Here is a 13,267-nt window from a genome sequence, read left to right as displayed (position 1 = left end):
GAGTCCAAACAAAGGTAATTCCAACAGAAACATAATCCACAGTCAAAATCCAAAAACAAGGAACAAAGTACTATCCAAAGGTAAGATCCAAAAACACAACAAGGACGTGACAAAGATTCAAGACACAAGCAGGCATATATACACACAGGGAATAACGAGCGGGGCGGTAGCAACACAGGTGAGGGGGATCAGGACTATTGAGACACAGGCAGGCAGAGACACAGCAGGGGAAACAGACAGACACCAATAAGGCCAAAGGGAAACTAATAATAACCGGAAGAAACAGAATATAAATAACTGAACCAGAACATAAGCAGACAGATCTCTAATATACCAAAAAACTAACAGGGAAAACAGACTGAACTAAGATAAAACAGAACACAGAGCAAACATGGTCAAATTAATACCGAAGTAAGACAAGGAGTAGACGCTAAGACACAGATAGTAAGAAAACTTAAACATGCGAATGAAGGTTTCCACTATCTTTACTGAGACACTGTTAATAAGTACCACCCAGACACACAACAATAATGCAACAAAAAGACATTCAAATGCAACAATAACCCTATGTTCTCTATCTTTAACTCATGGAGTTAAAAACTCCCCTTATCCTTTTTTTCTTCTTTTTTCTTGCCATACTTTTAAAAAACTTTTTATTTTATTGTTTTATAACTTTTTTACTTTTCTGGTCAGTGGTTGGAACTCCAATTTCTTGGAGCTTATGTTTCTCTGATTATTCAAACATTACCATGAATTTTATATATAAGTTCACGCAATGAATTACAGAATATCATCACCATATGAGCAACAACTTCCTGACTTTCAAGTAATTAAGTTATTCTCACGTAGAATTTGGTCTGTTTACTTGCAAGGAGCCAATACATGCATCACAATAAATATAGAATTGACTGACAAGAAAGGCTTGACAGTCTGCTTTTAAATATTTGCTTACACCCATTTCTATCCATGACATACAAAGTAGCGGAGTCTTTGTCTGCATCACATGTTACTTAAAGATAGACAGGAACTGCCATCTATCTTGCACCATGTCTTTCACGTATAATGTTTCCTGTCTGTCTGAGTACAATGAATGTGCACAAGATCACTGAAGGCGTTAAATGCTTCTTCATAGTATTTTTAGACAAGCATGCAACAGTTTAAAATACATAAGCATAGCACACCTTTCTAACACACATGCTCCTCGGATGGTCCCTTTTCCTGAGTTGTGAAGTCGTTCTTCAGACTTTGATGTGTTCATGTACTCTTAAGTCGGAATGTGGAATCAACATGGACGTTACTACAAAGATATGTTGGATTAGCAATAACTTGCTTTACATGGACAAAATTTAACCATTATAACCGAGGGTGCGACAGTTCGGATCGATGCATAGTTTTTTGGGGGTTAAATTTATTTTAAATTGCGTTACTTTGGCTCTGATGACATGATGACAAACAGCCCAGTGTCTCAGTTACACCAGTGAACATGCCTGAACACACAGCTACGGGGTTTCACTAAATGACTCTCTTGAAAGTGACGCTCTACCCTTACCTACTCACTCCACTTCAGAATTAAATGTGTATGTCTTTTCTATCTTTTTACTGCAACTCTGCATTGTGATGTGACATTACGTAGGCTATTTATTACTTTAACAATAAACAGTGGGAGAAAACATTTTCTCATAATTTGATAAACTTTGCAATCAATCCACACTTCACCTGCAGGGGGGAACCTGGTTATAACCATATAACAAATCACATGTAAGAAAAATACATGTATGCAATACGTGATTTTGCACGAATCAAAAGTTTCTTACCATCAATCATGTTGTCCGCTATGTTTTACGTGTATGATGTCAACAACTCAGCAACTCATGTACCAAAAATTTCGTAATGCAAATGCCCCTAAAGTGTGAGCACACTGTGCCAGTAAAGACTGCAAGCTACTGTAAGGTAGGCAGGCAGGTCGCTCTGCTGCTGCTTGAGTATGGAAGTAAATCATGGCCAAAGGTTTTGGTAATTTGAAGAAAAAATGTAATATAAAAAGTAAAAATTTACTAAAAATAAAAGCTTTTGTCTTAAACTTGAAAAATACAAACATATATTCAAACTAAAAAAATGTGTACCACTTCTTTTTCTTCAGTTTAAATAAAATATTGATTAAATTCTGAAATTATTTAAAATTAATTATTAATTTTCATTTTTCACTTTTATATATTTTGATATTTGAGGACTTATTTTTTCAGTTCCATATAATAAGGTTTTTTTTTAGAATCAAAGCTATTTTTTTAACAGCTTACATAGTACATAGTACATCTGCATAGTACATTTACACCCAATACATGTCACAGCCAGGAATTTGCTGTGCTGTTATATTGTAGGTGCTGTGGTCCGTCCCTTGCAGGCAACTCATCACCAGGTCAACAAAGTTTAAGCTTGAAACTTTGAAGTTGCAAAACAACAGTAAGAAACACAAAACTTGCAGGGGCCTATGCATCCTGTCCTTGCTTATTTAACTAATGTCTGCAGTCTGTAAATGATGACGAATGAGATTCATTACACCAGTAGATGGGGGCCCCAAGTTTAACTTACTTTTTTAGTAAATATCTAGTAAATAAAGCAGTAGTCAAGCATTGTTGGGGAATTGACCCTTAGCTAAGCCACGCCCCAAATACACAGCTGGCCAATCACAGCGCAGTATAGGACTCTCTCTAACTGAGGTCCAACACTTTCATGGCTACGCTCCATTGACTCTAATGCAAAAAGAGTTGTTTTCTAGCTTTTTTTAGCTGTATTTTTCTAAGATATGGTCAAACGCTGTTCCTGGGGCACAATAGTAACAGTTGCTACCCAGAGAGTTTGATAAAAGAAGTACGATTTAGTCACTTTCCAAAACCTAAAATAAATCCAGAAAAATGTCGGCTGTGGATTGTTCCTAATGTAATGTTAGTTAGCTAACGCTATAACTACTGAATGTAAAGTAATAAAGCCCTACTGTTCTGGTTTTTAATGATTGTAATAATGAATAGAGGCCGACCCAGCTTGACAGGAACAGTGTTGGTCATTAATATCGTTGTCTTTTGTCTCAATCGTCGGGTGATGCAGTTCACTTGTACTGTGCGATTGGTAGGCTTTAGCTTCTATCTTTCATTTTTTTCACGTCCGTTTGAGTCAGTTTGACAGCCTAAATACAACCTTCAAATGTATAATGCAACTGCAAAAACGTCTGCTTCTTATTTGAGATCTCTTTTTCCAACAAATTTAACAATATTTCTCTGGGGAGTGCAGTAATAAACAGTGGCAGCGCCGACAGTTTGTCGGACTTAGCAACAATAACTAGGGGGGGTTTAGCGAAGGATGAACTGGGAATGGTTGGGTCTGTAAATAATAAACAGAGTACGGTCTGGACTTGCTCTATATGAAAATTGCAATGAGATGACTTATGAATTGGAAGCTTTCCAGAAGGAGACGTGATTCTGACCATCGTCATGCCTCTCTACCTTCAATTCCACTGCCTCACCAATTGATTTTTAAAAGAATTTAAATAGATAAGGAGGCTATGCAATCCACACGCTAGGTGACACTGCTTGAAATGATCAATCCCCCTCCATGGTGAAACAGTTCCAAACCCAGGTAGGGTCAGATTGTAAGTATAACTACTACACCTCTGTGATAATAACACAGTAAAAGGTTAACTATTTAACCATTTAGAGGCACATAGAGGCCAAATAATTTTCTAGCTGGTAGAGCAGCCTATATGGCACAGAAACGCTTTTTCTCCACTGGAAGCATTAGAGTTATATCTAAGCCTGACTGGTATGAGAAGCTGTTTGGTTTTTAAGACATTCTCCTGTCTCACCATGTTCCTTCTCAACGCTGTAAGCATCTTCATTCAACAGGGCAACTTCTTCCTCCTGAGCGCTGAACCATTAACATCAATTTACAAGGTTGTCTCACTCACACTAAAATAATTTGCCTGCACAACTCAGGTGTCCTCATTCGTTAATGAAAAGGAATGCTGCTTTGAGATATTGATTCAAATTAGGTCTCAGGATATACTGTATCAATTTGTCATCAAAGTTTTCACAAATGAATACTGAGGTCATGAGTCCCTACCACCCATCCTTAAGATTTTATTTTGAGTTTGATAGTTAGTTGTTGTGGTGGCAGCCCGGCTGACGGTGAGTGTCCTGGTTTTATCTCCTTTTTATCAGTTTTTCTGCTTTTTTCCTTGGTTGTCTGTTCTCTGCCTGCCTCCCTGTGTTTTCTCCCCCGTGTGCTCTCTCTCTCCCTCTGCTCCTGAACCCAGCCAACGACCTGCACCTGCATCTCATCAGCCACCTCGTCAGCCTGCCACACCTGCAAGTAATCAACCTCATCCCTGCCTGTATTTCAACCCCGGTTCTCCACACCACTCTTGCTTGATCGTCGTTGCTCCACACCTGGTGCCACCTCCACGTTCAGGCGCTCATGTTTCTTGTTTTTTCTCACATTTTTCCTGTGCTTTGTCTCTGTTATCTCTAACCCTGTCTCTCTGTCTGTTTCCCTCCCAGGTTCACTCACCCTCCGTTCAGTTGGCTGGGCTCATCCACCGGTCCTCTCCTCCTCGGACTTCCCCCACGGCGTCCTCCTGTTCTCCCTCGCTTCCCCGGCTCCCTGGTCCCCAGTCCCCTTGGTTCCCCGTGCCTGAGTTTCCCCGGCATCCACCTCTCCCTCCACTCCAGTCCCTCTACCCCTTTTTCCCCTCAATAAACCTCCTTCCCTCTGAGTGCTGCGTTTGGGTCCTCTCTGTCCCCACACCACACCACCCTCATAACAGTTTGTTGTATTTTCTGGAAAGTTTTATTTAAATGTTTTTTATTTAAGATTTCCTGAATACCAGATGTAGTTTTCATCAGAAAATTAAGGGCCAGTAAAAGAAGGCGTTGTTTTATTTTTGTCCAGTTTGAACGTAGAAGTGCTGTTTCAAAGCCCTCTCCCTCTCTGATAGGAATACAAATAGTAAAACTTTATTTACTGTTAGTATAAGAGTCAGTTCAGCCAATCAGCTTTAAAAAAAAAAGTTAATTGTAGACTGCAATCTCCCCTAGAAAAAGACTTGATGTCACTGGTTTAAATAGCAGCTGACAGCTGATCAATTCATTGAATACACAGAATAATGCTTTTAATGATCTTACTGTTTTGGGGAGAATAACACTAATTTGGTCCTAATCGCTGGCCACTGCCAAGAGGTAAATGAGTCCACTGATTTTGATGACCTCTTGACCTTTGCTATGGTGCCAATGTTAGTTCAAACAATTGCCAACCTTTTCTCTGGCACAACCATCAGTCCCCACACAAAATATTTAAATGGTAGACAAATTACTGATTCACAATTCTGCATGATGATCCTTTCGTGTTGTTTAACATTTTATGAGCACATATATGCTTCAGAGGACAACCCTTTTAATTTAGATATTCTAGCATCACCTTCAGGGAAATCTTTACACAGTTAAGTTGTAATTTATTGTTGAAAGCAATGCCACAAATCTAAACACTGTTTTGAATGTGTATTGGGTTGATGTTGGGGTTTCCTGTATAAGTAGTGTTTTTTTGTATTTTCAGGACATTTTAAAATCCTGTACACGGTATGCATTGTCAAGCTGCTTTCTCAAGCTGGAGGGTGGTCGGCTATTTGCACAGTTGTACCGTAGCCTGCATATAGCTGACAGTCTGTGTGATTTTTTTTTTATTTCTGATATATCAACCCACAAAATATTGATTTCATATATCAACAAAATATGAACACAACAGCCACACAAGAAACAAACAACAAGCTCATTATTTTAAAGTTTGACATTTTGGGAAATAGATTTCTGACTTCAGAGAGCGAATAGGGAGATTTTCCAAAATGTCAAAAATTCCTTTAATATATCTTGTTGGCTTAAATCATGTACATGTCACAGTGACCACTTTCTAAAGTTGGTCACTATTAGATTACCGTGCTTTTGTATGCTTTATCCATTATTATCTGACTCAAAAAACTAAATTTATCAAGTGTATGATTAATATTTGTAAATTGCTATTGATTTGTTTATGCTTATGTTAAACACCATATGCTATTCACTGTATTTCTTATTGGATTGTAAATTTGTGAATGTTTAATAACGCGTATCACTCACAATTAAATAAAATTCTTAACTTTGTACTATATGCATCTCTATTGTATGATTTAGGCATAATCAAACTGTTTATGCAGTGCGGTCATATAAATGTGTAAATGTATATGTATAGAATAGACTTTTCAGAATGCACAGTAAGGTAAAGCAAAATTGATGGAATTTTTAATCTACATCTGAATTTATCAATTAAAGAAAGGAAATATACTGTATTTCATGTAGAAACCTAGTTTGCTGACATGCCACTACCAAGAGCAAGTTACTAGAAGCACCTCTGTCACTATTCTCAATTCTGTAATGGGCTTCTGAACAGAGACAAATCCAACACAATACACATAAAGTTTATACTAACTAACTAAAGTGTATTTGTCTGTGTAACATATATGTATTACACCAAAGCTCAAATTAAATGAACGCATATAAATAAAAATGGATACAATACAGGTCATATACACAGTTTTTAAATGGGTCAGCCTGTCCACATGTTACAAGCACGGAGACTGTTCTCGGTCCCCAGTCCCTGAAAAATGGACATTCTATAGGCTTCAATAGTTGCTGAGCAAGGGGTTCTCTAAGGGGGCCACTAATTTGTTATGTTTGGTCTGGTATAAAAGGAAGGGGTTAAACCAGGGAGGAAGGCAGTTCAGGAGCAACAGCACATCTGCATCCAACATGAGCAACACCAGCATGAACATGAGGGGCAAGGTACTTTTATAAAAAACCTTTTTCTAATAACCAGAAATGATTTTTTACAAAAACAGCATTTTCACGTTGCTACCTTCATTCTGTAACCATTACAATTCCCCTTTTTTTCCAGATCATCTTCTACGAGGACAGGAACTTCCAGGGTCGTTCCTATGAGTGCATGAACGACTGCTCTGACATGACTTCCTACCTGAGCAGGTGCCACTCCTGCAGGGTGGAGAGCGGCTGCTTCATGGTCTACGACCGTTCCAACTACATGGGAAACCAGTGGTTCATGAAGAGGGGCGAGTACGCTGACTACATGAGCATGATGGGATGGAGAGACTGCATCAGGTCTTGCCGTATGATCCCCATGGTAAGTAATAATATAATTGTGTTTGTTGGACAGGGTGATCACTAATATCATACAATATTATACCATTCTCTATTATACAAGACCTTTCATGACTCCTCGCTGATGTAAACTCTCAAACTGTTTTTACAGCACAGAGGCCAGTTCAGGATGAAGATCTACGAGAGGGAGAACTTCGGTGGTCAGAGTTACGAGATGATGGACGACTGTGACAACATCATGGACCGCTTCCGTATGTCCGACTGCCAGTCCTGCCACGTGATGGACGGCAACTGGCTGGTGTACGAGCAGCCCCACTACAGAGGCAGGATGATGTACATGAGGCCCGGAGAGTACAGGAGCTTCAGGGACATGGGCATGAGTGGCATGAGGTGGATGAGCATGAGGCGCATCATGGAGTCTTGCTAATAAATGCTCACTAAATCTTCACTGAACGTATCAAATGCTACTGAATAAAGCAAGTTGCTGCACTACTTTGACTTTTGTCGAGCTTATTGCCCAACTGTTGAATATTATATACCATAAAATATACAATTGTCATGATCTGGCTGTACTACCCTTTTCAGTTCCTGGCGTTTCCCCTGCATTCCCCCTCCTGTGTCTGTCTGTCTTCTGTCTGTCATCTGTGTGTCTGTGTGTGTGTGTGTGAGACTTGGTGTGGTGATCCGATATCTCTCTAGGCAGACCAATCAAGCAACCACCTGCGACTTTTCTGCACACCTGAAGGGCCTTTCTCATTTCCCAAATTTCTGTCTTAATGTCATTTCACTTTTTCTGTGTTCTTCTGCACACCCAAAAGGTCTCACACACAGTCCAGTTTCATTCAGTAAATCTGTTTGGAGTAAAGCAGCTGTCCTCCTCAGCCCCACCAGAGTCTAAACGTGGATAATAGAAGCTGAAAGTTTAATTCTGTTTCCTCTCTCTGTCGTGCCATGTTTATTACTGCAGGTTTTTTTCTGTTTTGTCCCATGATATTTGCTGTGACATTACTGCACGGATGGAAACATTTAAATGTCAACAACAGCCTCCCTAATCACCAAACTAAATTGTTAAAGATAACACTCATAGTAGCTACAACACACAAGAAATCACCTGGAAAGCTACAGGTTCTCTAAATCTGATAAAAATAATTAGTTGGTGGGGGCAGGTTGATGATTTAGTCATGTGCGTATAGGCCTATATGAGTTCCGTTAATGTCCAAGCTGATCCGCGCATCACACATGACAAAACAGTGCAAAGAGCTGCTGAAGTCAAATTATTAGGCTGTAATATCAATCAGAGCATTCAGCAATGATCTGCTGTGTTACATGTTTTCATAATAGTGCCAACAGTAGAGTACTGAGATGAATTGGGGCTGTATGACATGAATGTTGCTGTGTCATTTTGGAAAGGGACTGATGATGAAACGCTCACCTCATCAGGCTGAGGGTTGAAATGATCTCCTTTACAGGCAAAAGGCACATCGCAAAAAAGTAGTAGCCTATTGTGTAGCCTAGTTAATGATGAAGCTGTTGTAATGTGACTATTTTCAACAGATGCTATAATGTTTATTGAAATCCTGAGATGTTTCTACATGTTAAAATGTTGATAGACATGTTTCTGGATTGTGAAGATATGATCTGTAGCCTTTAGTGCCAAATGCTGGTCTGCTGCTCTGACAGAGATCACAGCTTAAACAGTGGACAGATGATGCAGCTGTGCAACAGGTCATATTTAATTGATGTCGCTTTAAAATGACGGATCCGAGGAAAGGACATCTCATTTCCTTAAATGCCCGTTTCCTTGACTCCTCTCTCCTCGCGTCTCCTCCTCAACCCCTCGAGCTCGCATATCGGGTGGGAGAGACTAAAACGCGTCGGGAGGAGTCGAGGAGTTGAGGAGGTGGAAATTTGGGAAATGAGAAAGGCCCTGAGTCATCCCACAATCAAGCCCTTCAGTTCATAAACCCTGGCTCTGCACTTCGCCAGTTCACCTCAAGTGGTATTGATGACCAAACTTTGACTTTGAATAATGATTTTTGCTGCCTGACCCTTCCCTGACTCCTTTGCTTGTGCTACAGGTGATTAGTTCTGGAGAAGGAGAGCTCCATTGCACACACATCACACATCACATCAAAGGCAACATCCACAACGTGCTTAGTGAGCATATTGGAGGGTCCGGCTCTGCCAGTTAAGTTAAGTTAGTTAGTCCTTTTTTGACGGGAATGTTTGCATGACTGAAAAATATGCATATGATCTGAGTTTAATTTTTCGGATGGAATGCATTTTAACTGTGTCTACCTTCTATATAAGAACACAGTAAATAAGGCAAGAAAAAGGAGAACTGAAACCAGATAGAATGTTGCTTGACACATACACACAATCAACTTAAAGCATCTGCCTGGAGATGGGTTGCACTCCACTTGCACTGAAGGTATAAAGGTCAGACTCACACATAGTGAGTTGTTCTTCTTGATGCTGCCTGATGCTTGATTAACCTAAATGCATTTGCAATAAACAGAGGCTTGTGACTACAATTGTCTCCGACTACTTGATGAAGTAAAATTTATCTAACAATTTGGGGGCCATTGACTCACTGACAGAGAGGACTGGAGGTGACAAGATTCATTAGATACAACGGAGAAATAACTATGGTCAGTATTGTTTGATTTTGGGATTACTGAGAGTTCACTGGGAGAACTGAAAAGGGATACCAAGGTTACCAAGGGAACAGCCATGGGCTGAAGTACGAGTGTGACAACCATATCACACTAAGTTAGACTACCATATCTAACTAAAAACAGTCTGGGACAAATTAGATACTCTGGGAGTATCAGAATAGGTAATTGTTGTTGTAAGAGGGAACTGTCCCTGATTTCAAATAGGATGCAAAATGCATTTTTCAGAAACACTGAGATAGAGCAGAACAGAAATTGGGTAAATGGTAAAAGAAATATAGATTTCTATGCAATGAAAAAAAAATTTCAGCCCCAGTACCTATTGTTGTTGACTGTGAAACAGGGCGTGAATCCAACAACAGATCATTGTCTCACCCAGTTGCCCAGCTGACTTGCTTGAGACGTGATGTCAGCCTATCAAATGATCAAGTGATGTCAAAATATCAAACACCTATTTGAGACTGACATTTATCCTGGGACATAGATGGCTATGCAGGAGTACATGTGCATGTTCATGTGCATTGGACAAAGATGATAAAACGATTTTGAGAGGTAATAATATTTCTGTCCAAACCACCAATCAACCACCAATCACCAAGAGGCAGTGAGGTTCTACTTTATGTGGATGACATCCTTTTATGGTCAGAAAAAAAATGGTAACGGTGTTACCAGGACATTATAGCACTGTTACAGTTTCTAGCTCAGGAAGGCCATAAAGCTAGTAAATTGCAGATTAAGTATCTACGTTATGATATTCCAGCAGAAGGAAGAGAGTTTTATGATGCAAAGAAAAGGCAATTCTAAAGGTACTAAAGCCACAGACCAAAAAACAAATGATGTCATTCCTTGGGATGGCTAACTTCTGTAGATCCTGGATCTTTGGATATGCAGAACTAATTTATGGCAACTTAATGGCTGCACAAGACAAAATCTAGCTGACAAAATGCATTTGTCAAAACAAAACGAGTGTTAGTAAACTCATCTGTGCTTGGATTACCTGTTACTTCAAAACAGTTCATACATACTGTTGACTAAAAATTAATTCATGACCTGTGTTGCTGGAAGAACATGGCTGTAAACTGAGACCTGTAGCTAAGCTAGATACTGTTACACAGGCAATGCCATCTTGCTGGAAAGCTGTGATAGCTGAGCTATATTGAGCCATGGTGTAACACATGTCTCAAAAGGAAGGATTTTATAGGGTTATCATCATGCGAGGGCAAGACGTATTGTCTGGTAATTGTTGAACAATTTTCAAATTGGGTTGAGATTTTCCCCACAGCCAAAGCAGATGCAATGACTGTTCCAAAAGCACTTATGAGGGATATTATTCCAAGGTCTGGAATACCACAAACACTATACAGTGATAATGCTGCACATTTTGTAAATTAAGTGATAAAGCACTTAATCACTGTGCCTATCATCCTCTATCAGCAGGAACTGTGGAAAGAACAAGATGGCTCAGTGACCAAGGCACTTGAAGGACTATGGTCACTGCGTGAAGAACTGGCTGAGAACTCTGAGTGAACACTTCCTTGTCTGGTTGGTTTGACTCTGTATTTGGCAAATGGAAAGCCCCAGTAATGTCACTCTTAACTGCATTCATAATCTGTTGCTGTGTTCAGGTGTTTTTGGACTGTACTGACTGGATGAGTTCACAGAAGCTGTGCTACATCAGCTTCTGTGAGGACAGCTGTGTATGCATGCACCAGAATGAGTTATAGGAACGACAAACCCTGCTTCACAGCTAAATTCAGACATCACATCTAAGATTGGAAAAGGAAGTAGGGGCCTGGGGCCTTCAACAATGCCCTGAGGCTTCCCCCTTACCCACTGCCAACCTCTCCATCTTGGAAAAAGATGTCAACAGACAGAACCCCTGCAAAGCAGCTGGGCCAGACTCTGTCGCTCCCATCCACCCTGAAGCATTGTGCCGATCAGCTGTCTCTGGTGTTCTTTATGTTAATCTTTAACACCTCACTGGAAACATGCTATATGCCAGCCTGCTTCAAATCCTTCACCATCATCCCTGTCCAAAAAACCAAGGACCAGAGGACTAAATGACTACAGACCCGTCTTCCGCTCACTTTAGGAAAGATTGGGGCTGACCCCTCCCACCCTAGACACAAACTGTTTCAAACACTCCTCTCTGGCAAGAGGCTACCTCACAACACAAGTACATATTCTTCTTTCCATTTTCCATTCACAGCTAGAGTTTTACATTTGTCGCACTGTGTGCCTGTCTGCTCTGTTTAGTTAATTCTCAGTCAGTTTTGTTATTTTAGTCTATATTGTTCTGTATCTGTTATTTAGTCTGTGTTTCAGGTCAGGTCTCTCATCATGTTTCGCCTTGTTCATTATTGTGGGAATGTTTGTGTTCTCATTCTGTTTTCTTGTCTTACTACTTAGTCTTGCTTTTTAGTCCTGTGCCTTAATTCATGTCTTATTGTTTACTCCTGGGCCCTGTTTCAGAAAGCGGGTTTAGTGAAAACTCTGAGTAAGTTGAGCCCGAGATGAGGGAAACACTGGGTTTTCGGTTTCAGAGAGCGAGATCTGATAAACTCTAGGTCTGTAACCCCGGCAACTTACGCTGTGAACCTGACCTGCTCGGGAGGAGAATTACTTCAAATAACGCTGAGTTTCTCTCTGACTCCTCCCCTCCTGCGGAGCCGGAAGCGGCTGTCTCACACACCGTGTCATTTCCTCAATTACTGTCGATATCAAAGCACATATTGGAACACAATTACGTCTTTAGAAACATCGAAATCACGGTTAAATAGGCTATTATTATTATTATTTTTTACCCAAACATGATCTTGAACATAACGCTTTTATGATCAATCTGTCATCAAGGTATGGACAGAGTGTTGGACATCGTAAATTTATCCTCAGCACAGAATAAAATCTATAAAATACACTGTCCTTTATACCACGGTGACTCTGTGGACATTATGGCAAAACACTTACCGCGCGCTACAGTGCTGCAGTATTCACTGTTTAAAGTAGGTAATCTGTATAAAACTGATCAATGAACAGTAGGCCTAACCTTTCATATTGTAGTCGCACTGATTGAACAGTCCTATCGTAGTGATCAACTGGATATTATGTGAATATTTCTGTGTGAGGATGACTGTGGTGCAGCTGAAACAGATAAATGTAGATTAAAAGTGAGTTTTTCATTATCTGCTGATAGTCTGAATGTGTTTTGACAGCATTTCTTAAAATACAAAATGAGCAAGATTTAATTAATGGAACATAGACATCTAAAACTTCAGTCAGTTTGAACCTAGACACATTTTAGATTGCAAAAAAATCATTAATAGATCTACTGAGTCAGACTGTCACTTTACAATCACAGGTCCATGAGTAACCTAAACTATGTCTAATCTGTTCCATTAA

At 39.9% G+C, this 13,267-nt stretch overlaps 1 protein-coding gene and 1 long non-coding RNA gene across 3 annotated transcripts in view; one reads left to right on the top strand and one right to left on the bottom strand.

Moving 5' to 3' along the window:
- LOC123974357 overlaps positions 1 to 3,916 on the bottom strand; it is a 13,099-nt gene extending 9,183 nt beyond the window's left edge. The window contains exon 1 of the long non-coding RNA XR_006825831.1: positions 3,857 to 3,916. This is a non-coding gene — a long non-coding RNA (uncharacterized LOC123974357). The remainder of the gene's footprint in view (positions 1 to 3,856) is intronic.
- Positions 1 to 7,620, top strand: part of LOC123974356 (gamma-crystallin M3-like) — an 18,589-nt gene extending 10,969 nt beyond the window's left edge. The window contains exons 1-4 of one of the 2 annotated variants that reach the window (XM_046054987.1): positions 324 to 444; positions 6,770 to 6,860; positions 6,973 to 7,215; positions 7,345 to 7,620. In XM_046054987.1, coding sequence (XP_045910943.1) covers positions 6,828 to 6,860; positions 6,973 to 7,215; positions 7,345 to 7,620 — 552 coding nt within the window. In that variant the 5' untranslated portion in view covers positions 324 to 444; positions 6,770 to 6,827. Of the gene's footprint in view, positions 1 to 323; positions 445 to 6,769; positions 6,861 to 6,972; positions 7,216 to 7,344 lie in introns of those variants that run through there. The other variant, XM_046054986.1, reaches the window with a different exon arrangement.
- Positions 7,621 to 13,267: the final 5,647 nt, after the last annotated feature.

The sequence above is a fragment of the Micropterus dolomieu genome, linkage group LG07 (genome assembly GCF_021292245.1).
Source record: "Micropterus dolomieu isolate WLL.071019.BEF.003 ecotype Adirondacks linkage group LG07, ASM2129224v1, whole genome shotgun sequence".
NCBI lineage: Eukaryota > Metazoa > Chordata > Actinopteri > Centrarchiformes > Centrarchidae > Micropterus > Micropterus dolomieu.
This window is presented reverse-complemented; position numbering and strand designations above follow the sequence as displayed.